This window comes from Dromiciops gliroides, chromosome 1, assembly GCF_019393635.1.
Source record: "Dromiciops gliroides isolate mDroGli1 chromosome 1, mDroGli1.pri, whole genome shotgun sequence".
In the NCBI taxonomy this organism is placed as follows: domain Eukaryota; kingdom Metazoa; phylum Chordata; class Mammalia; order Microbiotheria; family Microbiotheriidae; genus Dromiciops; species Dromiciops gliroides.
Genome location: NC_057861.1, coordinates 518,430,157 through 518,443,073, shown reverse-complemented (window position 1 = coordinate 518,443,073; position 12,917 = coordinate 518,430,157). Strand labels below are relative to the sequence as shown.

Here is a 12,917-nt window from a genome sequence, read left to right as displayed (position 1 = left end):
TTCAGGTGAATGCAGGGGGAAAAATTAAATGTGGTACAATTGCTTATCAAAGACAATCAAAGGACAGGGTCATTTATAGCAAGTACACTGACCTGGCACCCAAAGAAGTTATGAATGCAGATGACCCAGACCTGCGAATACCTGATGAAGAAACCATGACAAAAGAGACATAGAAATATGTGTCTCAAAAGGTTTCTGAAATTATGCAGATACTGATAAACTAGCTTCAGCTCAGTATATCTAGTACACACCATCTCAGCAAGGAATAGCTCTCAATTCTGGAGATAAGCAGAGTTATCTGGGTGGTAGAAATGCAAAAATCAAATGAGACAATATGTGTAAACCACTATTTCATTCTTATATTTTTATGGTATTCATATAGAAATGATCCTGGGACTATTTTGCTATTATTCTTTTAGGCTTAATATTTTAAAAATAACTATTTTTGTAGTTGAATGAACTGCAAGTTCATCTTTTGTGGGCTCAGTGCAAGCACCCCTCCTCCCACATGATATTGAGCTCCTCTACTAGGTCTTAACATTTTGAAAACTTTTTATTCTATATAAATTGGAAATTGAGTATTTTATGTGGCAATGTCTATTATATCATTGGTCTTAGATTTTTGAGGGGTTTTTTTGTTTTGGTTTGGTTTGGTTTGGTTTTTTTGCGGGGCAGTGAGGGTTAAGTGACTTCCCCAAGGTTACACAGCTAGTAAGTGTCAAGTGTCTGAGGCTGGATTTGAACTGAGGTCCTCCTGAATCCAGGGCTGGTGCTTTATCCACTGTGCCACCCAGCCACCCCGATCTTAGATTTTTATAGATTGATGTTATCCCTGAACAATCTGGTCTGTGATAAAAATCTAATTCCAGTAATAGTTAAATTCTCTAGCATGTTTCCAGTATGGGGATGTGTTGCCTTTCAGTCCATGGAAGGTAGCAAGTTACTGGTGAAGAATTCTAGAAACCATGGCTGGAATTCACATCTGTACATGATAAATTTTCATACCTAAAGTGATTTGTTGCACAGTTTCTTCCATTTTCTTGCATATTAAGTAAGTCTAGGCTCCTTAAGAAGCTTTGTAATTACTCTGAAAGATTTAAGAACTCCAGAGGACCGATGACAAAGCACGTTACTCATCAAACAAAGAAGTGATGGACTGAGGGTAAAGAATGAGACAATTTTTTTTTTGGACATAGCCATTGTTGGAATTAGTTTTACCTAGTTAAAACATATTTGTTACAAGATTTCATTCCCCTACTTCAAATTGTGGGGGAAGCAAGAGGGAGAGAAAATTGATTTTTGTTAATAGAAAACAATAACATTTAATTTTTTTTTAAAGAAGCATACTTCAGTTTCCACAAACAGCTCTTGCATGATTCAGCAATCTGTTCAATGTGCCATTATCCAAATATTATTCGCTGAGCTCATGTGCATGTCCCTAATGGAGCATTTTTTGATGATCCTACTGGATCTTAGCCACTTCATAGCCTCTAAGATGAATATGGGGGTAGGGAAAGTGAGAACATTGAGAATGACACTTAGTTCAGGAGCCTGAGTGACAGAAAGGCTGATAGTACCCTAGAATAATGAGTTCCATTTAGGACATATTAAAAATAAAATGTCTATATCCAGTTTTAGATATCTAATAAACAGTTTGAAATGGGGGATTAGAGACTGGAAATGGGGGATTAGAGGGCTGTAAATACAGACCTGAGAATCATCCACATAGAGATGATAATTGAAGCAATGAGAGCTGAAAGGGGATAGAGGGGAAAGACAAAGGACCAGTCTTGGGTGACATGGTTAGCAGTCTTGACTTAGTTGAAGATCCAATAAAAGAGACTGAGGAATAGGGGCAGCTAGGTGGTGCAGTGGAAAGAGCACTGGTCCTGGAGTCAGGAGGACCTGAGTTCAAATCCGGTCTCAGACACTTAACACTTACTAGCTGTGTGACCCTGGGCAAGTCACTTAACCCCAATTGCCTCACTAAAAAAAAAAAAAAGAGAGAGAGAGACTGAGGAATAGTGAGATAGCTGAAGTAGTGTCACAAAACCTAGAGAGTCAAGCCTTATCAATGGGGGTGGTACACACCAGCAGCCTGGTGGCCCTGGGGCAGCTACAGAGGGCTGAAAGGCAGGGCTCTGGACACACACACACAGAAGGAGGGTGTAGCTCAGCATTAGCAAACCAATTGAGGAGCAGGGCTCACTGGATGTGATCATACACCAACTGACTGTTGTTATCCTAGAAGATGATGAGAATGACAGTCAATCCTTCAAGCTGGTTCACAGATTCCAGGAATATATTAATACTCACCTGGAGACCGTCAGCCTGAATCCCCTCCCTGCTATTAGGACCCTTATTCATCAATTCAAGTCTTAAAAATTTATTCAAAGTATTGAAGCCTGCATGAAAGATGAACGGATCTGTTCCCCACTCTTCATGGAGTTCACAAGCTTATGTGGAGAAGATACAATGAAGCTTCTAGAGAAGAATGAACTAGCCTTCCCATTCATTTGCAAACTCAGAGTAGCCCATGGCACCAACTCTCATGAGAGGGCCATCATCTTCTTCTGGGTTTGGGGGAGTATTTTGGTTTGGTTTTGGGGGTTTTTTGGTAAATAATATTTTTTCCAATTACATGTAAAAATAGTCTTCAACATTCTTTTTCTCTTTTTTTTTTGATAGTAAACATTTTATTTAAAGTTTTGAGTTCCAAAATCTATCCCTCCCTCTCCTTCCCTTCCCTGAGGCAGAAGCAATAAGGTTATATAGGCTATACATGTGCAATTATGTAAAATATTACCATATTAATAATTTTGTATAAGAAAACTTGAATAAGAGAAACAAAAAAAGTAAAAAATAGCATGCTTCAGTCTGTGCTCAATGAATATCAGTTTTTTCTTTGGAGGTGGATGGTATGCTTCATCATTAGCCCTTTGGGATTGTTTTGGATCATTGTATGGCTGAGAATAGTTAAGTCATTCACAGTTCTTCACTGAACAGTATTGTGGTCACTGTGCACAATGTTCTCCTGGCTCTGCTCACTTCACTATACATCAGTTCACATAAGTCTTTCCAGGCCTTTCTGAAATCCTGCTTCAACATTTATTTTTTATAAGATTTTGAGTTCCAAATTTTTCTCCCTCCCTCCCCACTCCCAAAGATAGCAAGTAATCTGACAGGGGTTATACATGTGCAATTATGTTAAACATATTTCCACATTTCCACAGTTATAAAATAAGAATCAGAACAAAAGGGAAAATCCACGAGAAAGAAAAAAACAAAAAACAGTGGAAATAGTATGCTTTGATCTGCATTCAGAGTCCATAGTTGTTTTTCTGGATGTGGATAGTATTTTCCATCATAAGTCTTTTGGAATTGTCTTGGATCACTGTATTGCTGAGAAGAACTAAGTCTATCCTAGCTGATCATCACACAGTGTTGCTGTTACTATGTTCTCCTGGTTCTACTCACTTCACTCAGCATCAATTCTTGTAAGTCTTTCCAGGTTTTTCTGAAATCCACCAGAACATCATTTTTTAAAGCACAATAGTATTTCATTATAATCATATACCACAATTTGTTCAGCCATTTCCCAATTGATGGGCATTCCCTCAATTTCCAATTCTTTGAATGGCCATGATTTTCAACCAGGAAGGTCTCAATGCCATCATGCCCCCATGCTGATTCAGAACTTCATCAATAACAACTCTGTCCTATACAAGGTGTTTGTATAGGGGTGTCCTATTTTATGGTACAGAGAGCATCTTTGAAGAACTTTTCTGTAGGAATATCAGACAGAGTATCAATATTCCTTAACAGCCACAATGTGTCAAAACCAGAGTCATCTTCCATCCTGACAGCATTGGACAAAAGAGGATTGCTTGAGAAGCCTTCTGCTGATGTTAACAGGGAGATTTCCAAGGTCCTGGAGCAAGCAGTGGGTGTGTTGCTGTCTGGGATCAACATCATTATCAACAATCAGACTGGATTGCAAACAGTTATTGACATCAACACATTCCCACACTATGAGGGTGTGACTGAGTTCTTCACTGGCCTCTTAAACCATATAACCACTGTCCTAAAAGGCCAGAACCTGGAGGTGACTGCACTCAATCACAAGCTCCTGGCTGATCCGTTTGGTGGCCTAGCAGACGAGTGGATATGTGATATCAGTACAGGTTGCTACAGCAGCTTGATGAGCAAAGACTTCCTGGAATGAGGAGAATAAGACCAACAGCTCAATGAAACTGCAGCAGCCGAGACTAGGATGTGTCCCCCAGCTTCCAACAGCACTGTGTGGCTATGCTGGCCACCAAAGCACCCTCCCAATAGCTGATGGCACCATGGACCAGGGCACAGGCAAAAGGCCCATCTGGATTCACAATAATAAGGTGAACAGTTTACAAGAATTCCACTTGCTACTACAAATTTCCATTGATTATTTTTTAACCTGATTTCCTGATGCAGTGATCTAAAAGGTGGAAGAAACAACAACAGTGATCAGAGCAAGAGAAAACGAGATATTTCACTCAGTTCCATTTCCAAATCTTTTAACAAGTTTACACATTTGTATTTTCAACATTAGACTTTTTTTTTTTTTTGGTGAGGCAACTGGGGTTAAGTGACTTGCCTAGGGTCACATAGCTAGTTAAGTGTTAAGTGTCTGAGGCCGGATTTGAACTCAGGTCCTCCTGACTCCAAGGCCGGTGCTCTATCCACTGCACCACCTAGGTGCCCCAACATTAGACCTTAATGTGGAAGATGGTTGGTTTTTGTTTTTGGTGATTTATTTTGTCGTTTTAGATCTGGAAATTAAGAGATCATTGGTAACTTTGGAGAAAGCAGTTTCAGTTGAAGGGTGAGGTCCATTTTACAGTTCTGAAAGTATAAATTCAGACTGGTATTGCATAAGACTAGATGGTTACTAAAATTATTACTACTATTAATTCATATAAAAGCTAGGGTGTGTTTTTAATTATTCTAGCAAAAGGAAAAAGTCAGCAAAATGACACTTTACTGAAAACAAACTTCTCTTAAAGATCAAGGGCTTCCTGCTTACTTTGCAGCTGGATCATATCTATTTCTGTTCTGACATGGGTAAAGAGAAATTGGCTTTAAATTAGGAGAATAAGAAATCCACTAAAGAACCTTGAATCAAATGCCCAATTCCACCTGACTTTTGTATTATCTATCCAGGATAATCCTCTCTACCAACTCTTCCTTGGGTTGATTTCTCCATCTGTGTGATGAATCAGAAAAATAACACCAGGGTTATTAGGAAGAGAATAACTAGCCTTTAGATTATAAACCCCTTGAGGACTGGAAACAACCTTTCTAGTTCTGGATATTTTTGCAGCTGATTTCAGTAATTAGACAGTAATGACAATTGCCATTCTTATTACTAGAAATGTATTCTAGATTAAAAGTAGTTGTGCAGCTGGATTTTCATTTCTCTTTCATTTTCAAGCCAATTGTTATCTTCATTTTCACATTTCAACTTTTGGCTCACAATAATAATTTTTAAAAAAACATCAGAAAATGGGAAGAGAAGTTGGAACACAAAGTTTTTTAAAATTGATGTTAAAATTTTGTTTTTACATATATTTTGGAAAATAAAATTCTATTAAAAAAAGAAAACTATATCTACATGTAACTGGAAAATAAAATATTTTTATGGGGAAAAAAAGAAATATATTTCTGCAAATGTTAAGCAGTAGGGAAATTATGTGAAAAGTGTTAGACAGCAGGAGATTCAAATTTTTATTGTGCTGGCCTAACTTTGTCACTAATTTTGATTCTTGGTTCCACACAGTGTGGCTTCCTGTTATGGTGTATGGCCCCCAGCCCTTCAAATGGTGCTGAAATGCTGTATAGGCGTATCATCCGCCCCTTCTTCCTGAAGCACGAATCCCAAATGGACAATGTGGTGAAGGACCTGAAAGACAAAGCCAAAGAGACTGCAGATGCCATCGCTAAAGAAGGTAAGAAAGATTTATTTCAATATAAAGGGAGTTTAATTGATAAATGGTCAAAGGATATGAACAGGCAGTTTTCAGACAAAGAAATCAAAGCTATCTATAGTCAAATGAAAAAATGCTCTGGATTACTATTGACCAGAGAAATGCAAATTAAAACAACTCTGAGGTATCACCTCACACCTATCAGAGTGGCAAATATAACAAAAATAGAAAATATTAGATGTTGGGATGTGGGAAAACTGGGATGCTAATCCACTGTTGGTGGAGTTGTGAAAGATCCAACCATTCTGGAGAGCAATTTGGAACTATGCCCAAAGGGCTACAGAACTGTGCATACCCTTTGATCCAGCAATACCACTTCTAGGTTTATATCCCCAAGACATCCCAAAAAAGAGAAAGAGACCTATTTGTACAAAAATATTTATAGCAGCTCTTTTTGTGGTGCCTAAGAATTGGAAATCAAGGGAATGCCCATCAGTTGGGTAATGGCTAAACAAGCTGTGGTATATGATGGGGATGGAATAATATTGTGTTATAAGAAATGACAAGCAGGATGATTTCAGAAAGGCCTGGAAAGACTTGTATGAACTGATGTATAGTGAAGTAAGCAGAACTAGGAGAACATTGTGCACAGGTGACAGCAATATTATTTGATGAAGAACAGTGAATGACTTAACTATCTCAGCAATGCAATGATCCAAGACAATCCCAAAGGACCATTGGTGAAGCATATATCCACCTCCAAAGAAAAAACTGATATTTATTGAGCAGAGACTGAAGCATGCTATTTTTCATTTTTCTTTCATTTTTTTCTTTTATTCAAGTTTTCTTATACAAAATGACCAATATGGTAATGTTTTACATAATTGCAAATGTATAATCCATATCTGATTGCTTACCTCCTTGTGGAGAGCAGAGGGGAGGGAAGGAAGGAGGGATAAAATTTGGAACTCAAAACTTTAAATAAAAATGTTTCTTATCAAAATAAATTTTAAAATATAGGGAGTTGTGCTGAAATTAGCCCATGTAACTCAAAGAGAAGCTTTTCCCATCCTTTATCAATGATACCCAAGACTACTCAGGGTAGCTATCTGGACTTCTTTTTCATAGTGCTCAACATAATTTCCAGCTGGGTAAGATATCAAATCTATTTTACTATCAAGTTTTTGACACTCAGGATACATACTATATACAGATAAGGAAGTTACAAAGCTCATTATTTAATTTACATTGATTTGGGCTAATGCAAGGATGCAGTTTTTATAGACCATTTACTAGTTCTAGCTTTGTCTGGGCTTAAATCCAAGTCGTAACATTCCCTCTCCACTATATTAGTCACTGAAAAAGTAAAGTTTTGGGAGTTCAGGTTACTCTAGTTAACTACCCCTAAAATTGCAAATGGTAACAACTCCTTCACTCTTGGTCACAAAAATAGTCCCCTTGACTATTTATCCTTGTAACTCTCCTGAACTGCTTTATTGAGAAGCCTTATGTAATTGTTTACTTCAGCCCTAAAATAATCTTGCTTTTGATAGACACTTTCTCTAAATAGCTTACTTTTTTTCCAAGGAAAAATTCAGTTTAATTCAATAGAACAAATTTTTAAAAGTACTCATTATATACAGAGCACTCTGTTAAGCTCAGAAAATGACAACATTTGAAAAGAGCATGGAACTTACAGAGTAATAAGAGCATATAGCAAATACAGAAATAACTAATAAAACTAGTGTGTGGTTGGTGTGTGAAAGAAGAGTAAACAGAGTGTTATGTGAGATCCAAGTGGGAGGAGAATTATTACCAACCTGGGGAGGGAGTGATGAAAGAAAATTTCTCAGAGAGAAGAGAAAATATCTTAATATGAATAGCTTACTTTTAAACTCCATCCCTCTCAACTCTTAGGTCATCAAACTGTTAGAATATCATTTCTCATTCATTCACAAATTTCACCTTCATCACCCTAATGCCTGTCAGACAAACAACTCTGAAACTAAGGTTTCTGAAAGCCCACCACGGGTGTCTAATAATTTATAGTGACTTAGTACAAAATTTCCCATCTAGTAGGAATGTTTGTTTAAAATATAAATTTCAGCCTTTCTCCAACTTTTCTGTATTCTTCTATTCAGACATTTGGCTGGGATGACCAACTCCCTGCAACAGTTAGGCTTACAAAACACATTTTCCTACAGTGAAAATCTTCCACTAATGTTAGTGGGTGAGGAGAGAGCAGAGAGAGGCTTCTCCTAAAAGCCTTCATTCTGTGAAGTTGCTATCTAGCTATACTGTCTAAAAATCTAATGAGTGTTGCTGTGTGACCCTGGGCAAGTCACTTAACCCCCATTGCCCAGCAAAAAATATATATATATATAATGAGTGGTCACCAATAAATTAGAAGCTTTAGCAAGAGTTTAGACTTTTAAGCATTTATTAAGGAGCATAAGAATTTGGTGAAGAGAGAAAGAGGCCTAGATGCCTATTTCTCCCCTCCCTGAGATGGTAAGCAGTCTGATATAGGTTATACATATGCAATCATGTAAAACATTTCCATATTAACTCATTTTGTACAAGAAGATTTGAGAAAGGAAGGAAAGAAAGAAGGAAGAAATGAATGAAGTAAGGCAAGGAAAGAAGGGAGGAAAAGAGGGAAGGAAAAATAGCATGCTTCAGTCTGTATTCAGATAATATCAGTACTTTCTCTGGAAGCAGATAGTATGCTTCATCATTAATCCTTTGGGATTATCTTGGATCGTTGTATTGCTAAGAATAGGTAAATCATTCATAGTTCTTCATCATACAATATTGCTGTTACTATGTACAATGTTCTCCTGTTTCTGCTCACTTTACTTTGCATCAATTCATGTAAGTCCGGGTTTTTCTGAAATCATCCTGCTAGTCATTTCTTATAGCACGATAATATTCCATCACAATCATATACTATGGCTTATTTAGCCATTCCCCAATTGATGGGCATTGCCTTGATTTCTAATTCTTAGTCACCACTAAAAGAGCTGCCATAAATATTTTTGTACAAATAGGTCCTTTTATCTTTTTTATAAAAGTCACTTTGGGATATAGAGCTAGCAATGGTATTGATAAATCAAAGTGTATATATACTTTTATAGCTTTTTGGGCATAGTTCCAAACTGCTTTCCAGAATGGTTGAATCAGTTCACAACTCCACCAACAGTACATTAGTGTCCCAGTTTTCCCACATCCCCTCCAACATTTATTATCCTCTTTTTTCATCGTATTAGCCAATCTGATAGGTGTGAGGTGGCAGCTCAGAGTTGTTTTAATTTTCATTTCTCTAATCAATAATGATTTAGAGCACTTTTTTACGTGGCTAGAGAAAGCTTTGATTTCTTTGAGACCTTCCACTCTTAGAGAGCTTTAAAGATAAGATTAAAAGTAGTCTTAGATGGTTTCAAAGCTGGATTCCCTAAAAGAAGTAGGCTAAACTAGATCACCCCCACGTCTCTTCTATTCCTTAAATTCTTTATAACATTGGCTATTTGGGTTGTTTAGAACCAGATGAATTTCATCCATGTCCTTGGTTTTTGCAAGACATCTTAGCCCTAACTACACATTGTTGTGTCTTGCTATATTTGAAATATAATCATCCAAGTTTTGCTATCTAACTAAGGCACATATCCTGTATGGCAAAGTCCTTTACTGTTCTCTCCTTTTTACTCCACAACAGCCAGAAAGCTACTGTGAACTTACTGGGTGATGAAAAGAAAAGTACCTAAAGAGAAAACTTGGATGAAAACCTCTGCTGTTATACATTTTATTCTCCTGTTACAGCTCTGTTATACTGGAGACTGTGGTACTTGCTCATAATAATAATATTGCCTTGGAAACCTTTTTGATCTATTAAAAAGGAGTGTGTTGTAAGTTTTTTGCCTTACTTTTTTTGCTGCCTGTCTGTATAAACAGTGAGCATTTTAATTTAAATTTATTCAATGCAGTGGACAGTGTTCAAAGTTTCTTGAAAATGTATTCTTTTCCTCTCTGAACTAGGAAAGACATCTATCATACCACAGTAAATACAAATAAAATTAAATATCCCACATGCTCTATGCATTACTGGCTTCTCTGTGCATGTATCTTCTGTATTTATGGTTTGTGGGTTTTCATGTAACGTATGATTTTTGTACTAGAATTCTTAATGTTTTAAACACTTTTGTTTGTGCACATGCGGAAAAATGTTTCAAAAGATTGATTTAAACTATTATGCTAGAGAAAGTACAACTTAGTGATATGAATTTTGTAGCACTGAGGTTATTCAATGATTGCCTATGCCGTTTGTAACTGTTCTGTGCAAAAAGTGAGAGCACTTATTTGAATAATTATGAAAATCTAATAAAAACAGCATGATGTCACTGGTTAGTTTTTTCCTAGGATGACCTCTACTAAGAATGATGATATAGAATATGCTAGTAAAAACGGATAATAATGTAAGTAAATTATACAATATAAAATCTAATGAAGTTTGTATAGCTTTGTCAACATATTTGTAATTAAGATGTCTAGTTTCTTCTTCCCAGAATTATAGCTGAATGCCAAGAAACCAAGAGTAAGGACAATGGATTACTCATGCAAGAGTAGGAAAATTTACATGCATATAATTAACTAAAGGTCTGCTACTTCAGGATGTCTAGGATTTTCTGTATGTTTTCAAGTCGATTCTAATTGTTGGAATTTCACCTGCTGCCATGTCTAGCCTTCCCTCAAGCTAGAGGAGATTGTTTCTTAAGCCTTTTCTCGGAAACTCTATTCCTATTTTTTAGTCATTCTCCTTTAGCCACTAACAAGGGACCTTCAATTTTGACTACATGCTGTATTCCTGTGTACAACCAAAATACCATGTTCATTAGATCTAAAACCAGTGACAGAGAGAATGGAACAAGCAGGAATTGATTCCTGCCAACTGAGCTTTAATTATAATTACAGGTTTTCTCAAAACTTCCCTCCACTTTATTTCTCTGGCTTTTAAGAAAGATACAAGAGGCAACCTTATCCTATAATCATATCCTGTAATTTCCTGTTAAATGACTTAATTTCTCTTTCTGTTGAAATTTATTTCTGATATCAGTTCAGGCACAGATCAGAAGTTTAAAAAAAGTAAGTCACATAATTATTTCAGGCTAAATATATTACAGACACATTGACGCTTTTGTGGCTATAGCAAAAAAGGGCTACAAGAAAACTGAAATTTGAAAGCTTAATAGGTCATTTTGGCTTGGAAAACAAGAAATTAAGTACTCCTAAAACACCAATCAGTAAATTATTTTAAAAAGTTATTGTGGGGAGCAGCTAGGTGGTGGCAATGGATAAGGCACTAGCCTTGGATTCAGGAGGGCCTGAGTTCAACCCAGCCTCAGACACTACTAGCTGTGTGACCCTGGGCAAGTCACTTAAACCCCATTGCCCTGCAAAAAAAAAAAAAAGTTATTGTGCTTAAGATTACACACACACACACACACACACACACACACACACAAAATGAGAGATAATCACATATGACCAAAATGTCATCTTATAATGAGAAAATTAAAATTGGGAGGCAAGATCATCTTAAGTATTATTATAATCATCAAAAGCAAATGTATTAATATTTTAATATGCAATAAATAGAATCTGAGCATTTGGGGAAGACAGTAGTAATTATGAAACTGGTTAAATTTTCTACAAAGTATCTGCAATGGTGAATTATTTCTTTAAAAAAAAAACTAAGTAAACCATATCACTAAATAAAAAGAAACCAAAATAATTACTTAGAAAAAATCAATTCCTGTAGCCAAAATTAAAGCATTTCTAAACACTCTAATCTGTTTTCCTTAGAGAAATCACACTTTTCTGACTTTATAAAAATAGAATTAGCACAATATTTGACAAATGGAGCATAATTTCATTAGATGAGTTGGGGAATCCTAACTTTATTGCTCTAAAATTACTTACAAGCTACCAATAAAAAGCTACTGTTAAGTAACTATTCTAAAAGGTACAACCACTTGAATTATGTACATTCTTTTAAAAAATACTCCTCTTTCAGCATATTGGTTCCAGCAGCTGATACACTGTTGTAATTCATAGAAATTGTGTTGAGAAATTGCCTCTGTGCTTTCATGAAATAAAATTCTTCTAGAAAAACTCCATGGCTGGAATTTGGATTAAAAAAAAGTTTCAACTTCTGTGTCTGGCAATAATAAGCAAGCTTACATTTGTCATGTGAAAGTGTTTATGAGTTGCAAGCAGCTGTCTAATACCAAATTGTACCATACTGTTTTCAGAAAGGAAGGAAAGAATTCAAGCTTTTCTTTTAGTCCAATGTGACAAGTCATCATCCTTCAGACTAGTGTAGTGTCTGATGATCTGTAAAATGTCTTGTTATAACAGCTAGTTGGAATAAGTATTGCTAGCCCTTAATTCCAATTTATCACTTGTACTTGAAGATGTACTGTATTGAATAGCAGACCCAAATAAAAGGCTGTTTTTAATTTACTGGGTTTTTTCTTCACTATTTGTTCTGACCAATTATTTGAAACAAAGTAGTACTATAAAATAAGAAACAGAATGAAGAAATCTGATTTTTTAAAATGTGATGTCACTATTATATAAACTAATCCCAATACTTTACATGAGTATAGGAAGTCTCTTAAAGCGATTGGTCCATTGTCTTCCTACAAGTCAGAGCGGGGATTTTTGACCATAAATCTCCTTGCTCTATATCCACAATTAATATCAGTTATGGCATGCTGTCTTGTGTCATTACCATTCCAATATAATGTCTCATATTATCATTTACTTTAAAACACTCTAAATAAAATAAATAAAAACATTTATTTTTAAAAAACTCATTGGGGCAGCTAGGTGGTACAGTGGATAAAGCACTGGCCCTGGATTCAGGAGGACCTGAATTCAAATCCCATCTCA

At 36.1% G+C, this 12,917-nt stretch overlaps 1 protein-coding gene and 1 pseudogene across 2 annotated transcripts in view; both read left to right on the top strand.

Moving 5' to 3' along the window:
• The window catches only part of REEP5 (receptor accessory protein 5), a 41,820-nt gene extending 29,335 nt beyond the window's left edge, over window positions 1-12,485 (top strand). For both annotated transcript variants that reach the window (XM_043964207.1, XM_043964198.1), the window contains exons 4-5: window positions 5,819-5,987; window positions 9,682-12,485. In XM_043964207.1, coding sequence (XP_043820142.1) covers window positions 5,819-5,987; window positions 9,682-9,698 — 186 coding nt within the window. In that variant the 3' untranslated portion in view covers window positions 9,699-12,485. The remainder of the gene's footprint in view (window positions 1-5,818; window positions 5,988-9,681) is intronic.
• Window positions 901-4,338, top strand: LOC122737298 (annotated as a pseudogene).
• Window positions 12,486-12,917: the final 432 nt, after the last annotated feature.